The following is a 13,883-nucleotide window of genomic DNA, read 5'->3' as shown; positions in this document are numbered from 1 at the left end:
ATATGAATCTTTTAAAATTCTCTATTTTGCTACTGCCAAAGAACACACTCACTTCTACGTTCTCTTCAAGACACATAATGCAAGACTGTGGCTTAAGTAATTATAAATCAGGTCCATTTTACACATCTTTTTTACTAAATATCCTTGGTTGGAATCCAAGTAAGGCTTCTTCGACCCCATGTTTGTTTTTGCTAGGGTACATCTCGTTATGGCAAAATACCAGTGTGAAGGGCTGTGAGATACAGGAGAAAATCAAACCAAACCACACCACTAAGCTTGGAGGCAGCAGACCTGGGTTTGAATCCAGCTAAGCCATCAGTGTGAACATTGTCACACCATCTAACCTTTGTGAGCATCACTGTATGGTCCTCCCAAGGGCATGCTGTATCAACAACTCCCTCAGTCTCCACAACCATCCTTTCCTGCTGGAGGACTGAAACTCCTTGTTCCCAGCCTTCCAATGAAAGGATACTATCAGGCTTACCTAGCCACAGAGCACTCTCAAGTTTCTGCTCCTACCAATAAGTTGCTGTTTTTATTTCCAAACGCATTCATGCTAGTTACACTTATTTTCACAATTAGGTAATTTAATAAAATATTACTATAGATGAGTGAAATATGGATGCAAAAAGAGTGTTGTTTGGTCAATAAGAGTTGAATGCTTTGTGGGTTTTTTTTTTTAATGTTTATTTATTTTGAGAGAGAGACAGCGAGAGAGAGCGAGCATGCATGCATGAACAAACAGGGGAGGAGCAGAGAGAAGGGGAGAGAGAGAATCCCAAGCAAGGTCCACGCCCTGTGCAGAGCCCCATGCAGGGCTCCATCTCATGACCTTGAGACCATGACCTGAGCCAAAATCAAGAGTCAGATGCTCAACAGACTGAGCCTCCCACGCCATCCCAAAAGTTGAATGCTTTGGAAAGACTCAAAGGCATGTCTAAAACACTTACTAAAAAAAAATTAGGTATGAGATAACTAGAAAGGATTAGAAAAAAATGGCCCAATATACACAGATTGTTTTGAAAGATCTTCAAAAACTTGCTCTCCTTAGATTAAAAAAAGAAAAAGAAAGTAAGGTTAAAAAAAAAAAGGAAAAAAAAAAAGCAAGAAGTAACAGGAAGTCAGAGACAACACATTACTAGCGGTTTTATGTAAGAAAAGTAATTGTGAACTCTAACCACTAATATACAAAGAAAGGGTCTTAGTCTACCTCAAAAGACAGGTGAATAAGTGCACATTTTTTTGGTTTAGGTTAAAATGTTTCAGACATCTTTTCTTCAATTACCCAACAACCTGCTGGTCCCAATCAAGTCTAAATGGGCAGGGGGGGTTCTCCCAACTTCAAAGGATAGCTGTACAATTAAATGACAAAGTGTGTGAAAGTGCTTCTTCAATTATATCATGCAGTGTAAATATATGCTATCTCTATTAAAATATAATAAATATATGCCATCAGATTTAGTTGTTTTGACACTATATATCATATAGAGACCAGGAGGAAAAGTAGATATTTGAGAAACTATTTACTGTTCACTGAGCACTTTCTTGGAATGTTACTGAGATAGCTACCATTTTTCACAGTATGGAAAAGACAGTAGTCAAAAGAACAGACATGCTCACAGTCTGAGGTGTAGTTGGGGGGTCTATAAAAAAGCACAAGAAAAATATTCAAGTTAGGATGGAGACCATAAACTTCAATTAATTATTACAAACAAAAATGACTTCCATCCATTTCAACCACAAATATGTACAGTTGGTGTTGTCCATTTGCCAGTTTTTAAACTTAAGCTACATAACCACCTTGGCTTCCAGGAACCGGCGGTCTCCACCACAGGAGAGCACACAGTGCAACACGGCCATCTTCTCACAGTCTAGCCGAGTGTTCCATAGGAACTGTAATAAATATGACTGGTTGAGGAGTGCCCTATAGAGCTTTCCAGAACACCAATCCAGTACCAGGGACCCTGACAGTGACTGTAAAGGACTATGAGGTAGCATATCAACAACTTCACTGTTTCCTGGTCAAAAAACAAAAAACAAAATTACATCAGCAAATAAAAGAAACTCTTCTCACCCAAATATAAATGTTGCCAAGACAAACCCAAATGGATCATGTTCATGAATGAAAAATTACAGCCATATCACCATACCTGTCAGAAACAAACTGTGGCAGATTAGGTCTGGATGTTGAATGTTAAGTAGATGAAAAAAATGACCAGGTAAGTAAACAGCCAAGTAATAGTCTGTAGAAGAGAAAAATTTATGTTATCTGCATGTGGCAAGAGCTACATAGGCAAAGATAAAGCCCAGAACTTCACAGTAGCCCTCTTTGTGCCTCTTAAAAACACAAACGTTTTGACCAGTATAATAATAAGCTGTCTTATATCAGTACATTTCATCTCACTAGCCAGATCTCATTTATTTCTACCTGTGGCTAATTTTCTTCATACATTTAGTCATGGTTATCTTAATTGACATCTGTAATTCCATTTCTAAGTGAATTGTGGCTTTATATGAACCTAAATGACCTCTGAAAACAAATTAGAAAAAAAATCAAGCAAGATGAATTCTTCCTTTATCGGATAGTCTGGGAACAGCTTAAAATGGGAATTTCCTTCCTAGTTTCTGCCAGCTTGGGGATGCTCTAAAATTTAGTTTCCTGTGTTTGCCCACTCATTGTCATCATCACTATCATCATCGTCATTTTGTTTAGAGAAACTTTAAATTGATATTCATCAAAACAATCTCTGCAGGCACTCTGATGCTTTGTGAAATACTAATACATTTCCTTGCATAACTAACTGCTGAGAATTCACACCTTCACAGTCCCTGCATTAGATAATTTTGTACCAAGAACATTTGTACACAGATTGAAGCAAGGTATAAAAATAGGTTTCTGGGGAATGGGAAGGTGGAAGTAGCCCTTGCCAATAATTTTTCTAGGACCTTAGAAAAACAGAAAAATTCATGCAATAGCAGTGAATTTCACATAGAAGACACATTTAGATTTTAAGTGAGCCAGCTGGACTCTTTTTTTTTTTCCCCTAAGAAGCAAAAAAAAAAAAAAAAAAAAAAAAAAAAAATCATTTGCATAGAAGGCATTCAGTGGAAAGGAAGGGAAAGAGGATGTAAAACTTGAATGATTTGACTTAGAAGTGCCCTCTCAGTCACAGGGGATTAAGTGATGTTCAAGTCTATAGCACAAATGGTTGCAATAATATTCTTATTATGGTAACATTTAAGTAGAAAGACACAAATAATGATATAATAGCATACAGTGGAAAGGGTCTAGGCATCAAATGATCTAAGTTAACTCCTAGTCGTAGCATTTAACCAGTTAATTAGGGTGGTAATTTTGTCCCTGGGAGACAAGGCATTTGGAAATATGTCAGGGTGTTTTGAGTTGTCCCAGTCATTGGCGTGGTAGGGAGTAAAGGTTATTAAATCCCTCTATGTGCAGGACACTCTCACACAAAAAGTATTGTTTCATCAAAAATGTCAACAGTACCTGTGGTAGGCCAAATGTTGACCCCCAAAGATGTTCAGGTGCTAATCCCAGAGCCTGTGAATATGTTACCTTAAGTGATAAAAGGCACCTTGCAGATGGGATCAAGGATCTTGAAATGGGGAGAGTATACTGGAACATCCAAGTGGACCCAATGGAACCACAAATGTGTTCACAGGAGGGAGGCAGAGGGAGACTGGACTACAGAGAAAATCATGTGAGGATGAAAGAGATGGGAGTCATGTCGGTCACAAGTCAAGAAATGCTGGCCTCAAGATGCTGCGGGAGGCCAAGGATGAATTCTTCTCCAGAATCTCCAGAAGGAACCATTTCTACCTACACCTTGGCTTAGCCCCTCAAGACTCCAGATTTCAGAATTCTGACTTCCAGATCCCTAAGACAACATTTATGTTGTTTTAAGCCCTAAATTTGTGATAATTTGTTATAGCAGCCATAAGAAACTAACACAGTGCCCCTGACATGAGACACTAAAAGAAGACTGGGTACACATCTCAGCCTTTCTGAGCCTCACTTTCATTATCTGTAAAATGGGGATAACATCACCAAACAGAACTGTTTTAAGGATCAAGATAATTTAAATAACAAACTTAGCATATAGTATTCATTTTTCAAAATGATAGCTTTTTATTTACCAATGTATCTTTCTTATATAGAGGTGTTTAGGATTTATAGAAAACGTCCCCAAAGCCCAATCCTTTAGTATTTTAATCAATATAAGCCCCCTTTTAATAGGGTAGCAATCAGGAAAATTGCATGCAATTTATAGGAACAAATACATCACTCACAAAGCAATACTGTTGTCATAAAAATTACTTCTGGAATAGTTTTAATCCTGGGTATAATTTTGTGCCTATGAGATAAAATGTGTTTAAGAAGGAAAGATAACTTATGTAAGATAGCCTATTTTTACAAAGCTCTAGTATTTCTGCTGGCTCCACGGTCTGAAGACCATAGATTAAATCATGCCTGCCCTTTTTTAAAGTCACTCTCTGGGGAAAAAAAGGAAGGCTACCTTTGACCTCACAAAATGCTAAGGTTATTTTTAGTGGAAAGTTTCCCCTATCACTCTTAGATGGGATGTTGATGTAGCATTCGCTACTTGATAATAATCAAGTCTCAGACCCAGGAAACCTTATATTTATCTCTCTTACCACAGGAAGCAGTAGAATCAGGCCTCTCTAAAGTAATTTCCCACAGGTTCAAAGCTCATGTTAACATTTGCCACATACTAGCCCACTCAGCCTTAGATAACTCACCAATAGTATCATTCAAAAGAAAAATATTTTTTATGTATTTTCTTATCATTTTCATTTTCATTTTGCCAAGTTCCCTCACATCACACCTTCCTAAGCCTTTGTCATGATAGTAGAAGGACTGGGGAACAAGAATAGGGGAATACATCAAAGAATCATGTGCTCTAAAGCTGAAGCTTTTCTTTTTAAATATTGTCATGTCCCTTAGGTAGGCAAGCAATACTTCTGTTATTTAGTTCTGTGCTAACCTGTTTGTGACCCTCACCCCAAATGACATGCAAAAGCAGCTTTCAGGAGGTTGGTACAATAAACTCCTTCTTTATTTTCTTCATTATAGATTCCATTAATATGTTCCAACCTAACACTCAAGTTCCCTTACCATATTTACTCAATGAAAATCAACACATTCAAGCTGATCCGTAAATCATTTACAGGACTTGGAAGGCTCTAGCAACAGGAAATGGACGATTTTTCAAAGACCTTTGTCCTCTCTACAATCAATAATGAAACTGAGGCTCAGAAGGGCTGAGATGTGTGCCCAGGCTTCTTTCCTACTAAAAACATAGGAAAGCTCACAGCCTGTGTTCTCTAAAAAGGGAGATGCATCCCCCCCCAAAAGGGTGATCTGGATGGAGGGACACAAATATGTCCATTAGGGTTGGTCTATAAGCCTTGAGAAAGACATAGGTCAGGAAAAAATATATTATAAAAATATTAACTAACTTAATACAGTTGACTATTGAACAACAGACAAATTACGGGTGCTAATGTGTCCAGAGAAAACCTTCCCCTATCAGGTTTCAGAGAGGTCAGTGATTGTCCTCACAATCCGAATCCTGAAGAGGTAGGAGAAAATGGGGTGCACAAATGAGATATAAAAGGCTGAGTATCACATGTACTAGAAAGGAGTGTCAGAGAAGAGAGACCCATCTCCCTCTCACTCACCAAGGTTGAGAAAAGTAAGGCCCTTTGTCACATGTGAGTCAACACTCCCTAGAGCAGCAGTGAAGGTCTTGCCGTGCCCTGTGGGTAGAGAACAGGAAGCCAAGAAAAGAATGGTAAGAAACAAAGAGCCGGAATCCCACCCAAGGCTATTACTCTATGTGATACTCTCAACATTTAGGAGCTGTGAAACTGACAAAGCATGTGTCTGACTTCTGGATTTCGTGGTTCCCCATCATTCTCCAAAAACCAGCAGAGAAAATGGATCACAAGTGCAATCACCATCTAGTACTTGTTCTGGGCTTCGAGTATAATATTAGACTTTATAAGATGGGTTGTGCTCAGATAGAAGGATCTGAAGCATTTTGTTGTAATGTTTATCACTTAACATTTATCATAAACAGTCAACACATATGTGTTATGTGCATTCTACATTGTACTCTAACAGTAAAGAAAAAATATTAAGAAAAATTGTAAGGAAGAGAAAATACATTTATAGAACTCTACTGTGTTTATCGAAAAAGCCCTGCATGTAAGTGGATCTGTGCACTTCAAATCCACGTTGTTCAAGGGTTAACTGTATTAATCATTAATGAATTTATTCAGGAAACATGTATTATATACGTATAAAGGTATAGAATGTACTGATAAAATTCATTACAAGGTAATAAGTCTTTAAAATTTATCTAACTTGCTACCATTTGGAAAAAGTGATTATGTAAAAGTAAAAAAAAAATAAGAATAAATGGCATGTACCTTTATGAAAGTAAAACACTGAATATGTGAATTTTTCCCAAGAGTCAAACTTCGGACTGTAACACACACACAAACTTCCTAGAAGTAAGAAGGTATTTAGTAGAGCTGAAAAGAATAGGAGACAAATAAAAAGTTTCCTAAGTCACTTAACCTGACTTTTATTCCTTTAGACGTTCTGCCTCAACTTAATACAGAGATTATTCCCCAAATCTAGAAATGGTCTATTAATAAGTTAACAAGTTGCTAATTCCACAGTTACTCAGCACACACATAAGCAATGTATTGTGATGAGCTACTAAAGAACAGGAAAATGAATAGAGATACACTCTTACATATGAAATCATGAGTGTCTAGAGAAATTTGCAAAGCTTCATAAGATTCTCCTAATATACATATACTGCCCTGCTCTCTTATTTAGCTTGCCTCCCAGGCCGTTACTAATAGCTATAGACCCCAGTTTAACAAAAATGTACCTCTTCTTTACAGAAAGTTTCCAGTCTTCTTTGTTATCTGGAATGGAAGGCAAACTGGGCCAATAAAAGCAAATGTGTGTTGGGACCATACCCACACATATTTGGGTCACCAAGAGCCTTGGTCCAAGGGCAAAGAAGAGTTCGTGGCACAAAGCAGTCCTCCCAGATGAGCCCTGACTGCCTTTACATACCCCATCACTCCAGAACACCCTCAGCCTTCACCCCTCCTTCAGTGTGTAATATGTCCATCATCTCTAGCAGCTGTTGCTATGTGGATAGACTAGATATTCTCATTAAAGACCTACCATTGAGGGCATTATACAGAAACTGATACTTCCAATGCTAATGTTTATGTGATTACCCAAAATAGGAGATTTCCAGGAGGAAAGGAACTTAACAAGGAATCTGGAAACCTGGGTTCTGGTCCCAGAACTACAATTAGCTAGCCATGTAAATTCAATCATTACTTCAGTGAATAGCAGTATTTCCTCTGTTATACTTCACTAGGTCCTTTGTCAAAGAATCAGGGTGCCCCCCCAAAAAAAGCGCCAATTTTCTCTAAGAAGGCTATTCAAAGACATATATGAGAATTTTGTTATAATATTTATCATTTGTGACTATTTTTAATGACATTTAAAACTGCACCATATTGTTAGAAGTACATTTTATTGCAATATCTTAAGTACAAAAGAATTTAAAAGAGTAATTTTATCAGATAAAAATAGTAACACTTCTACTAGATGTAAAATTACTGTTATGGCTACTGAGTATACAATAATAACTTTTCTTTAAAATTACAGCAGACTAAGAAACCAAGTAACACTATACTAAAGCTTAAACAAAAATAGTAATTATAACAGTTAAAAAAGTTCTATGTACCACTTGGACTATTTTTATAAAGTAAAGATACTACCAGCAAAAAACTACTGGTTTACCCTGTCCTTTTATGTTCTATGATCACAAGGAGAAAGAAATTTTCAGCAAACATAGTTAAAAATTTAGCCTCTCTAGTAATTACAAAATAAAATCTTTTTTAAAGGCACCATATTTTTTCTTTCAAATTAGCAAAGTTTTTAAAATGATAATCAATTCTGTCAAGGGAGCAGTAGGAAAAACATTCTCAAATAAGAAGGAAGTTGCTACAACCTCTCTGAAACACAGTTTTGCAGAGGATTAAATATATTCACACCTGTCGACCCAAATTCTTCTTGTAGGAATCTATCCTGTAGCATGAACATGAAATGTCCACAATAAAGAAGATGATATCCCCCCCTTCTAGCAAAATCCTCTACACCATCCTTTAGAGAATGGAGGTCATCATTTTTCTTGTTTTGCAGAAAGTTGAAGTGAGATGTAAAATAAATGTACCCAATTACATTCACCAGGAGCCATCTTCAGATCTCATAAACAAACGTTTCCAAATAGTTACTAGGTTGTGGCTTAGTTACCCTTCCCTAGCCCAAAGGTGGGAAAAATAATAAAGACACAGCAAGGTGACACGGGTGTGCACTGACTCTGTGAAGCTTGTCCCATGGATAGAACTTTCTTTGATAATGGAAATGCTTTATATCTGTTGTCCAAATTCGTTGCCACTAGCCACATGTGGCTATCGAACACTTAAAATGTACCTACATAAAAACAAGGATATCAGAAAATTTTTGGATGGTATCTATGTTTCTGAAAAAGGAACAGTTCAGCAGGCTGATGAATAAAATCTAACTTGTCTAGCTACAGAAATACCAAGATGCCAGACGATTTATCAGACTTGTTTGTGAATTTTAAAGATGCAATAAAAGCTGTATTGATTTGGGGAAAATTTTTTTAAATAAAATGTAGCTACTGTGACTCTTTTCTGTTTAACTTTAATAAATGTAAATAGCCACATGTGGCTAGTGGCTGCCATACTGGACAACACAGCAATGGAGCACTGGTTCTCAACCTGGAAAGCATATTAAACTCACCTGGGGCTTACAGATTCTCAAACCTCCCCTTCAATCAACCGAAAAAGAATCTCTGAAGGTGAGACCCAGGCATCAGTATTTTTAAAATGTGCCTAGGGCACATTAAGTTCTCTAAACTTCAGTTTCCTCATCTATAAAAGAAAATATAGAACCTACTTCATATAGTTCTTACATAGGAATTAAATGAGATGTATGTATAAAGCTCTGCCAAAGAAGTTATGTCTGGCTATAAAGGTTAGCTGCGATTGTGATTATTCCAGAATGATTCTGCTGCTATTTACAAGTTGGGGGAACTCACTTGGGGGAAGTCAGAGTTTCAAAAAAAAAAAAAAAAAAAAACAACAAAGCATGCTCTTAATGGTGTATCCAGAAAGAGATGTTTAATAAATATTCATCAATGATGAAGATAAAATCTCAGAGTTGGCTAGCCTTTGGGAAACTATTTGGACAATGAAAGCTATTATGGGCAAAGTTTTCCAAGGGAAATTATCTCATTGTAAAAGGCTCTATAAAATGCTAAAACACAAGACTAATTCTGGGAACTTGTGAAGGGCAACTCTTGAAATTATATGAACAGGAAAAGAGAATTTACACTTTTCACCCCTCACTACCTCCCAGTAGGTGGTGCACAAGAAAGAATACAGCCACTGACTGAAGTACAGCTATAGAGTGGACTATTAGGAAAAGAATATTTTCCTTCCTTCACTGCTTTAGGAAGTCTCTGATTTACCCTCCTGCTATAAAGTATCTTTAAAAATCTGCATTAATTATGGGGTGCCTGGGTGGCTCAGTCGGTTGAACATCCAACTTTGGCTCAGGTCATGATCTCACAGTTCGTGAGTTCAAGCCCCACCTCAGGCTCTATGCTGATAGTTTGTGCCTGGAGCCTGCTTCGGATTCTGTGTCTCCCTCTGTCTCTGCCCCTACCTTGCTTGCACTCTGTTTCTCAAAAATAAACAAACATTAAAAACATTTTAAAAAAATCTGCATGAACTCAATCTTAATACATAAGTGGCAGCACTTTTGCCCACCATCACCGCTCATGAGCACCCCCATCATCCAGATTTTCAGCTCTAATTCCTTGGAAGGTAGTGGATTTCATTTCTTAGGGCAGGAAAATTCAGGACATAGATGCTTTTGAGCATGTAACAAGCAATGCTGAAAGGACAGAGTAGCTCTTAATGACCAATATGGGACAAATGAACACCAAACATTATTATGGCATCAGTGATGTAAGATTGGGTTTGTTTACAACCCTGAGTCTGATCAGCATTCACTTCATGAACCCTGTTCTCTGGTCTCCACGCCCGAGGAAAATTAAGCTCTCTGGTACAGAAGGAGCCATATAGAGATTAGACTATCTGTTCCCTTCTCCATTCCTACTTCACTGAACTAGGCTTTTGTTTGGTAACTGCAAAGGTGAAAAATCATTTTTATAAGAGCAATTTGGGAAATACATGAGGTGACAGCTTGAGTTAAAAACCAAAAGGATGCTTCCTGGCTTGTTTGCATCTTACATCAGGACGTATCCCATTTGAAACAGGCTTATTTGTATTTCGAAGCTGACTGTGAAGAACAAGGCTCATTTTCTACTGTCCTAGACATTGCTGGGAAAGGAAAAAAAGCAGACTCTTCCCCTTCTGGTGCAGATAAACCCAACATTTTATTGAATAAGATACATCATAGATCACCCATCTGTAAGTTATAGCTGCTACTGTTTGTGAGAAATTCCTATGGGAATAAAATGAAAAGGAATAAAAGCTTCAAAGAATGAAAGCCTAAAATGATTGTTTATATTTGGCAGATTTAAAATAAAGCACCAGGGAAGAGCCTACCCAGGTCCCTCCACACGAGCTCAGGATCCCATTACCTCCCACCTTCCGAGCAAATTCGTTGTACCAGTGATTCCTCTCTGCTGTGTGTTGTCATCTTTTCTCTTGCCACTAAATACCATGTAAGCATTCAAGCATACTGGAGTCTCTACCATCCTCAAAAATAATACTCCCTAAATCTTGCTACCCCTTCTAGCTGCTGCCCCTCTCATGTCTATACCTGCTATGATTTTTTTTCACCTCCCATGTGCCACTACCCAGCACAACCAGGATTTCACTGCAATCACCCACAGTAACCTCCATGCTGCCAGACCACACGGACTCCGCTGCTCACTGCCTAGTAACAGTTAGCCAATTTCCCCTTTGTAAAACCCCCCTCTGCCTTTGGCTGCTATAGTAAAACAACTGCTTTTCCCCTTCTCTCTCCAGACCTTCTTTTTCCTTCTTCTTTGGATATTCTACCCAATCTTTATATATTTTGCTTCTCAGATCTTATTCCTAAACTTCTTCCCTTTTGACCCTATACCCCTCCCATGACTTCAAATGCCAACTGCAGACTTAATGACTTCCACATTTATTCATGTCCAGTCCCGACCTCTCTTCTAAGTCCCAGATCTCTTAGTTAACATGTCCAAAACAACCCTCACAATCTCTCTTTCTAAGCCTGACCCAAACTACTATACCTCAGTAAATGGCACCACACTTCACCCATGTGAGAAACCTGAGAACTATTCCTTTCCAGCTAATTGATAGCAAGTCTTCTCAGTTCCATCTCCAAATGCATCTCAAACCCACCAAATTACCACCTCTGCCATCCTAGTTCAAGCCATCCTCCTCCCAAATGTACGACCATAACCTCATCCTAACTGCTTATCTCCCTACTTTTTCTCTTGCCTCCTCCTATCCATTCTTCACACAGCAGCAAGCGATCTTTTAAAAATACATACCTAATCACATCACTGCCTGCTTAAAAGACTTCAGTGAAGGGGCACCTAAGTGGCTCAGTCGGTTATGTGTCCGACTTTGGCTTAGGTCCTGATCTCATGGTATGTGAGTTCAGGCCCCACGTTGGGCTGACAGTGCAGAGCCTGCTTGGAATTCTCTCTCTCTCTCTCTCTCTCTTAAAATAAATAAATAAAAACTTAAAAACCACAACATTCAGTGAAGGAGCATCAAGGAGTGCCAAGTAAAAAGCTGTTGGGACTAAGGCAGTCACATGATACTACAATAGCTCACAGGTTACTCCTGCAAAAATTAAAATGTACCTTTTAAGGGAGACAGGCAGTGGTTACCACGTGACCAAATGACCAAACTTAGCATCACAAGTAGTAGGACATCCTGACATTATGTGCCTCCCCATCTGGTGCGAGTAAATTTCACAATATTACCCATGAAGTATTCTTATGAAAAAATTTTAACCTACATGTAACGATGCCTTTCAGTCTAATTATCAATATACAGAGAATGTGGAAGACAGAGGAAGATGTTAAATACTTCCACAAGGGAACAGACAAATCCAGAATGCAGGGTAACTGGCCTGGACACTTCAAAATATCAATGTTGTAGGGGAAGAAAAATACAAAAAAACAGGGGGCGGGGACAGAGGATAGGAGGAAGGGAGTGGTCTACATTAAAAGAGACTACAAAGACATAACCAAATATAATAACAAATCTTGATGGGATCCTGACTTTAAAAATGATGCACACCACATATATTCATTTTTATACATACACACAAATATATAACACATATACAAACATATATAGAAATCTAAACACATATAGGACTTTTCTGAAATAATTATGGAAATTTGAATATGAAATGATTACTGATTAGTGTAATTCATTTTTTTCAGTGATAATGGAACTGAGGTTATGTTAAAGAGTGTCCTTAACCTAAGGAGATACATGCTAAATAATGTACTGATAAAGTGTCAGGATGTCTGCAACTTACTTTTGAATGGCTTAGTCAAAAGGAAGAAAATGGTACCTGTGTTTGGGGAGAGTGATCAAGCAAATACTGTAAATGATACAATTAAGTAAAAGGTACATGAATGTTCATTCTGTCCTTGAGACTTTCTGTAATGTTTGGGCATTCTCAAAATAAAATGTCAAAAGAAGAAAAAAAAACCTTTAATGACTTTAGACTCAGGATAAAAATATAAAGTCGTTCATGGTCTGCAAGGCCCTACGTAACCTGGCTCAAGCCACCTCTCCGCCACAGTTCTCTCCCCCTTGCTCCCTCTACTTCAGTCACACTGTTCTTAGCTCATTTACACCCTCCAAGTCTCACGTGAAATATCCCTGCCTTCCTAAACTCTCAAGACTGGTTTATGGAGGGACTTTGTGCCCGAGAGAGACCTGGGATGAACAGGAAAAACTGGGAGAGACTAAGAAAGAGTGAGGTGGGAAAGCAGACACTTTTCAGGACTAAGACAGAACGTGCTGGAGGGTAAGAGCACAGGGACAGACTAGCTGAACTAGAACATATTTGAAGATATTAGTACCTTCTATCATACACTCTCATGACTTCCTAATTCCTACAGTTTATCAAGATTCTATTGAAATACTCTGTGTGTACTTATTTAATGTCTAAAATTCAAATAGTGGATTTTACTAATGAAAATTAGGTCATTTTTTCTCATCATCATTTCTCCAATACCTAGCATACGATAAGTCTCCATAAACATTGGCTTAGTGAATACCACATAATTTGGTTTTAAAGGAATACAGTTTTATTCCAAGTGCTACTTAACTCAGTGGTAACTGTCTACTCAAGCTAGGGTATTAAAAATGGCCATCAAATTTAGTTATTAGTGTTGACTTTGTAGAGGCTTACAGTACACTAATAACTTTATGTCAAGCTTTGATTGCTAGCTCAGTAAGTTCTAGAATGGCTCTTAAAGCAGCCTGGTACATAGGTTTAGAGTCCAAATATATTAGTAGGCCTGACACAAAAAGCATCCTCATAATTGTATGACATTTGTTAAAAGACGGAACAGGTGAGAAAATGTAGATTGATTACATACGAATCCATCCCCTCTATTAAAAAGCACAAAAAAATAACCCTGCTGACTGTGGCTTCCTTTATGCAGACAACAGATGTATAAAATTGGAGTGGAGAAGATAATTTGATACAC

At 37.9% G+C, this 13,883-nt stretch overlaps 1 protein-coding gene across 7 annotated transcripts in view; it reads right to left on the bottom strand.

Moving 5' to 3' along the window:
* GSAP (gamma-secretase activating protein) overlaps positions 1 to 13,883 on the bottom strand; it is a 90,944-nt gene that overhangs the window by 36,260 nt on the left and 40,801 nt on the right. For 5 of the 7 annotated variants that reach the window (XR_005789458.1, XR_005789457.1, XM_040472841.1 and 2 more), the window contains exons 13-16: positions 6,478 to 6,582; positions 5,725 to 5,802; positions 2,151 to 2,243; positions 1,801 to 2,018 (exon numbers count right to left, since the gene is read on the bottom strand). Coding sequence is in view for 5 of the 7 variants with exons in the window: in XM_040472841.1 (XP_040328775.1) it covers positions 1,801 to 2,018; positions 2,151 to 2,243; positions 5,725 to 5,802; positions 6,478 to 6,582 (494 nt within the window). In the remaining 2 variants the exon portion in view is untranslated. The remainder of the gene's footprint in view (positions 1 to 1,800; positions 2,019 to 2,150; positions 2,244 to 5,724; positions 5,803 to 6,477; positions 6,583 to 13,883) is intronic. The other 2 variants (XM_040472838.1, XM_040472839.1) reach the window with 2 other exon arrangements.

Source organism: Herpailurus yagouaroundi, unplaced genomic scaffold (assembly GCF_014898765.1).
Source record: "Herpailurus yagouaroundi ecotype Mexico unplaced genomic scaffold, PumYag 100, whole genome shotgun sequence".
Lineage (NCBI taxonomy): Eukaryota > Metazoa > Chordata > Mammalia > Carnivora > Felidae > Herpailurus > Herpailurus yagouaroundi.
Note: the sequence above shows the minus strand (reverse complement) of the source record. Positions and strands in the feature narration are given on the sequence as shown.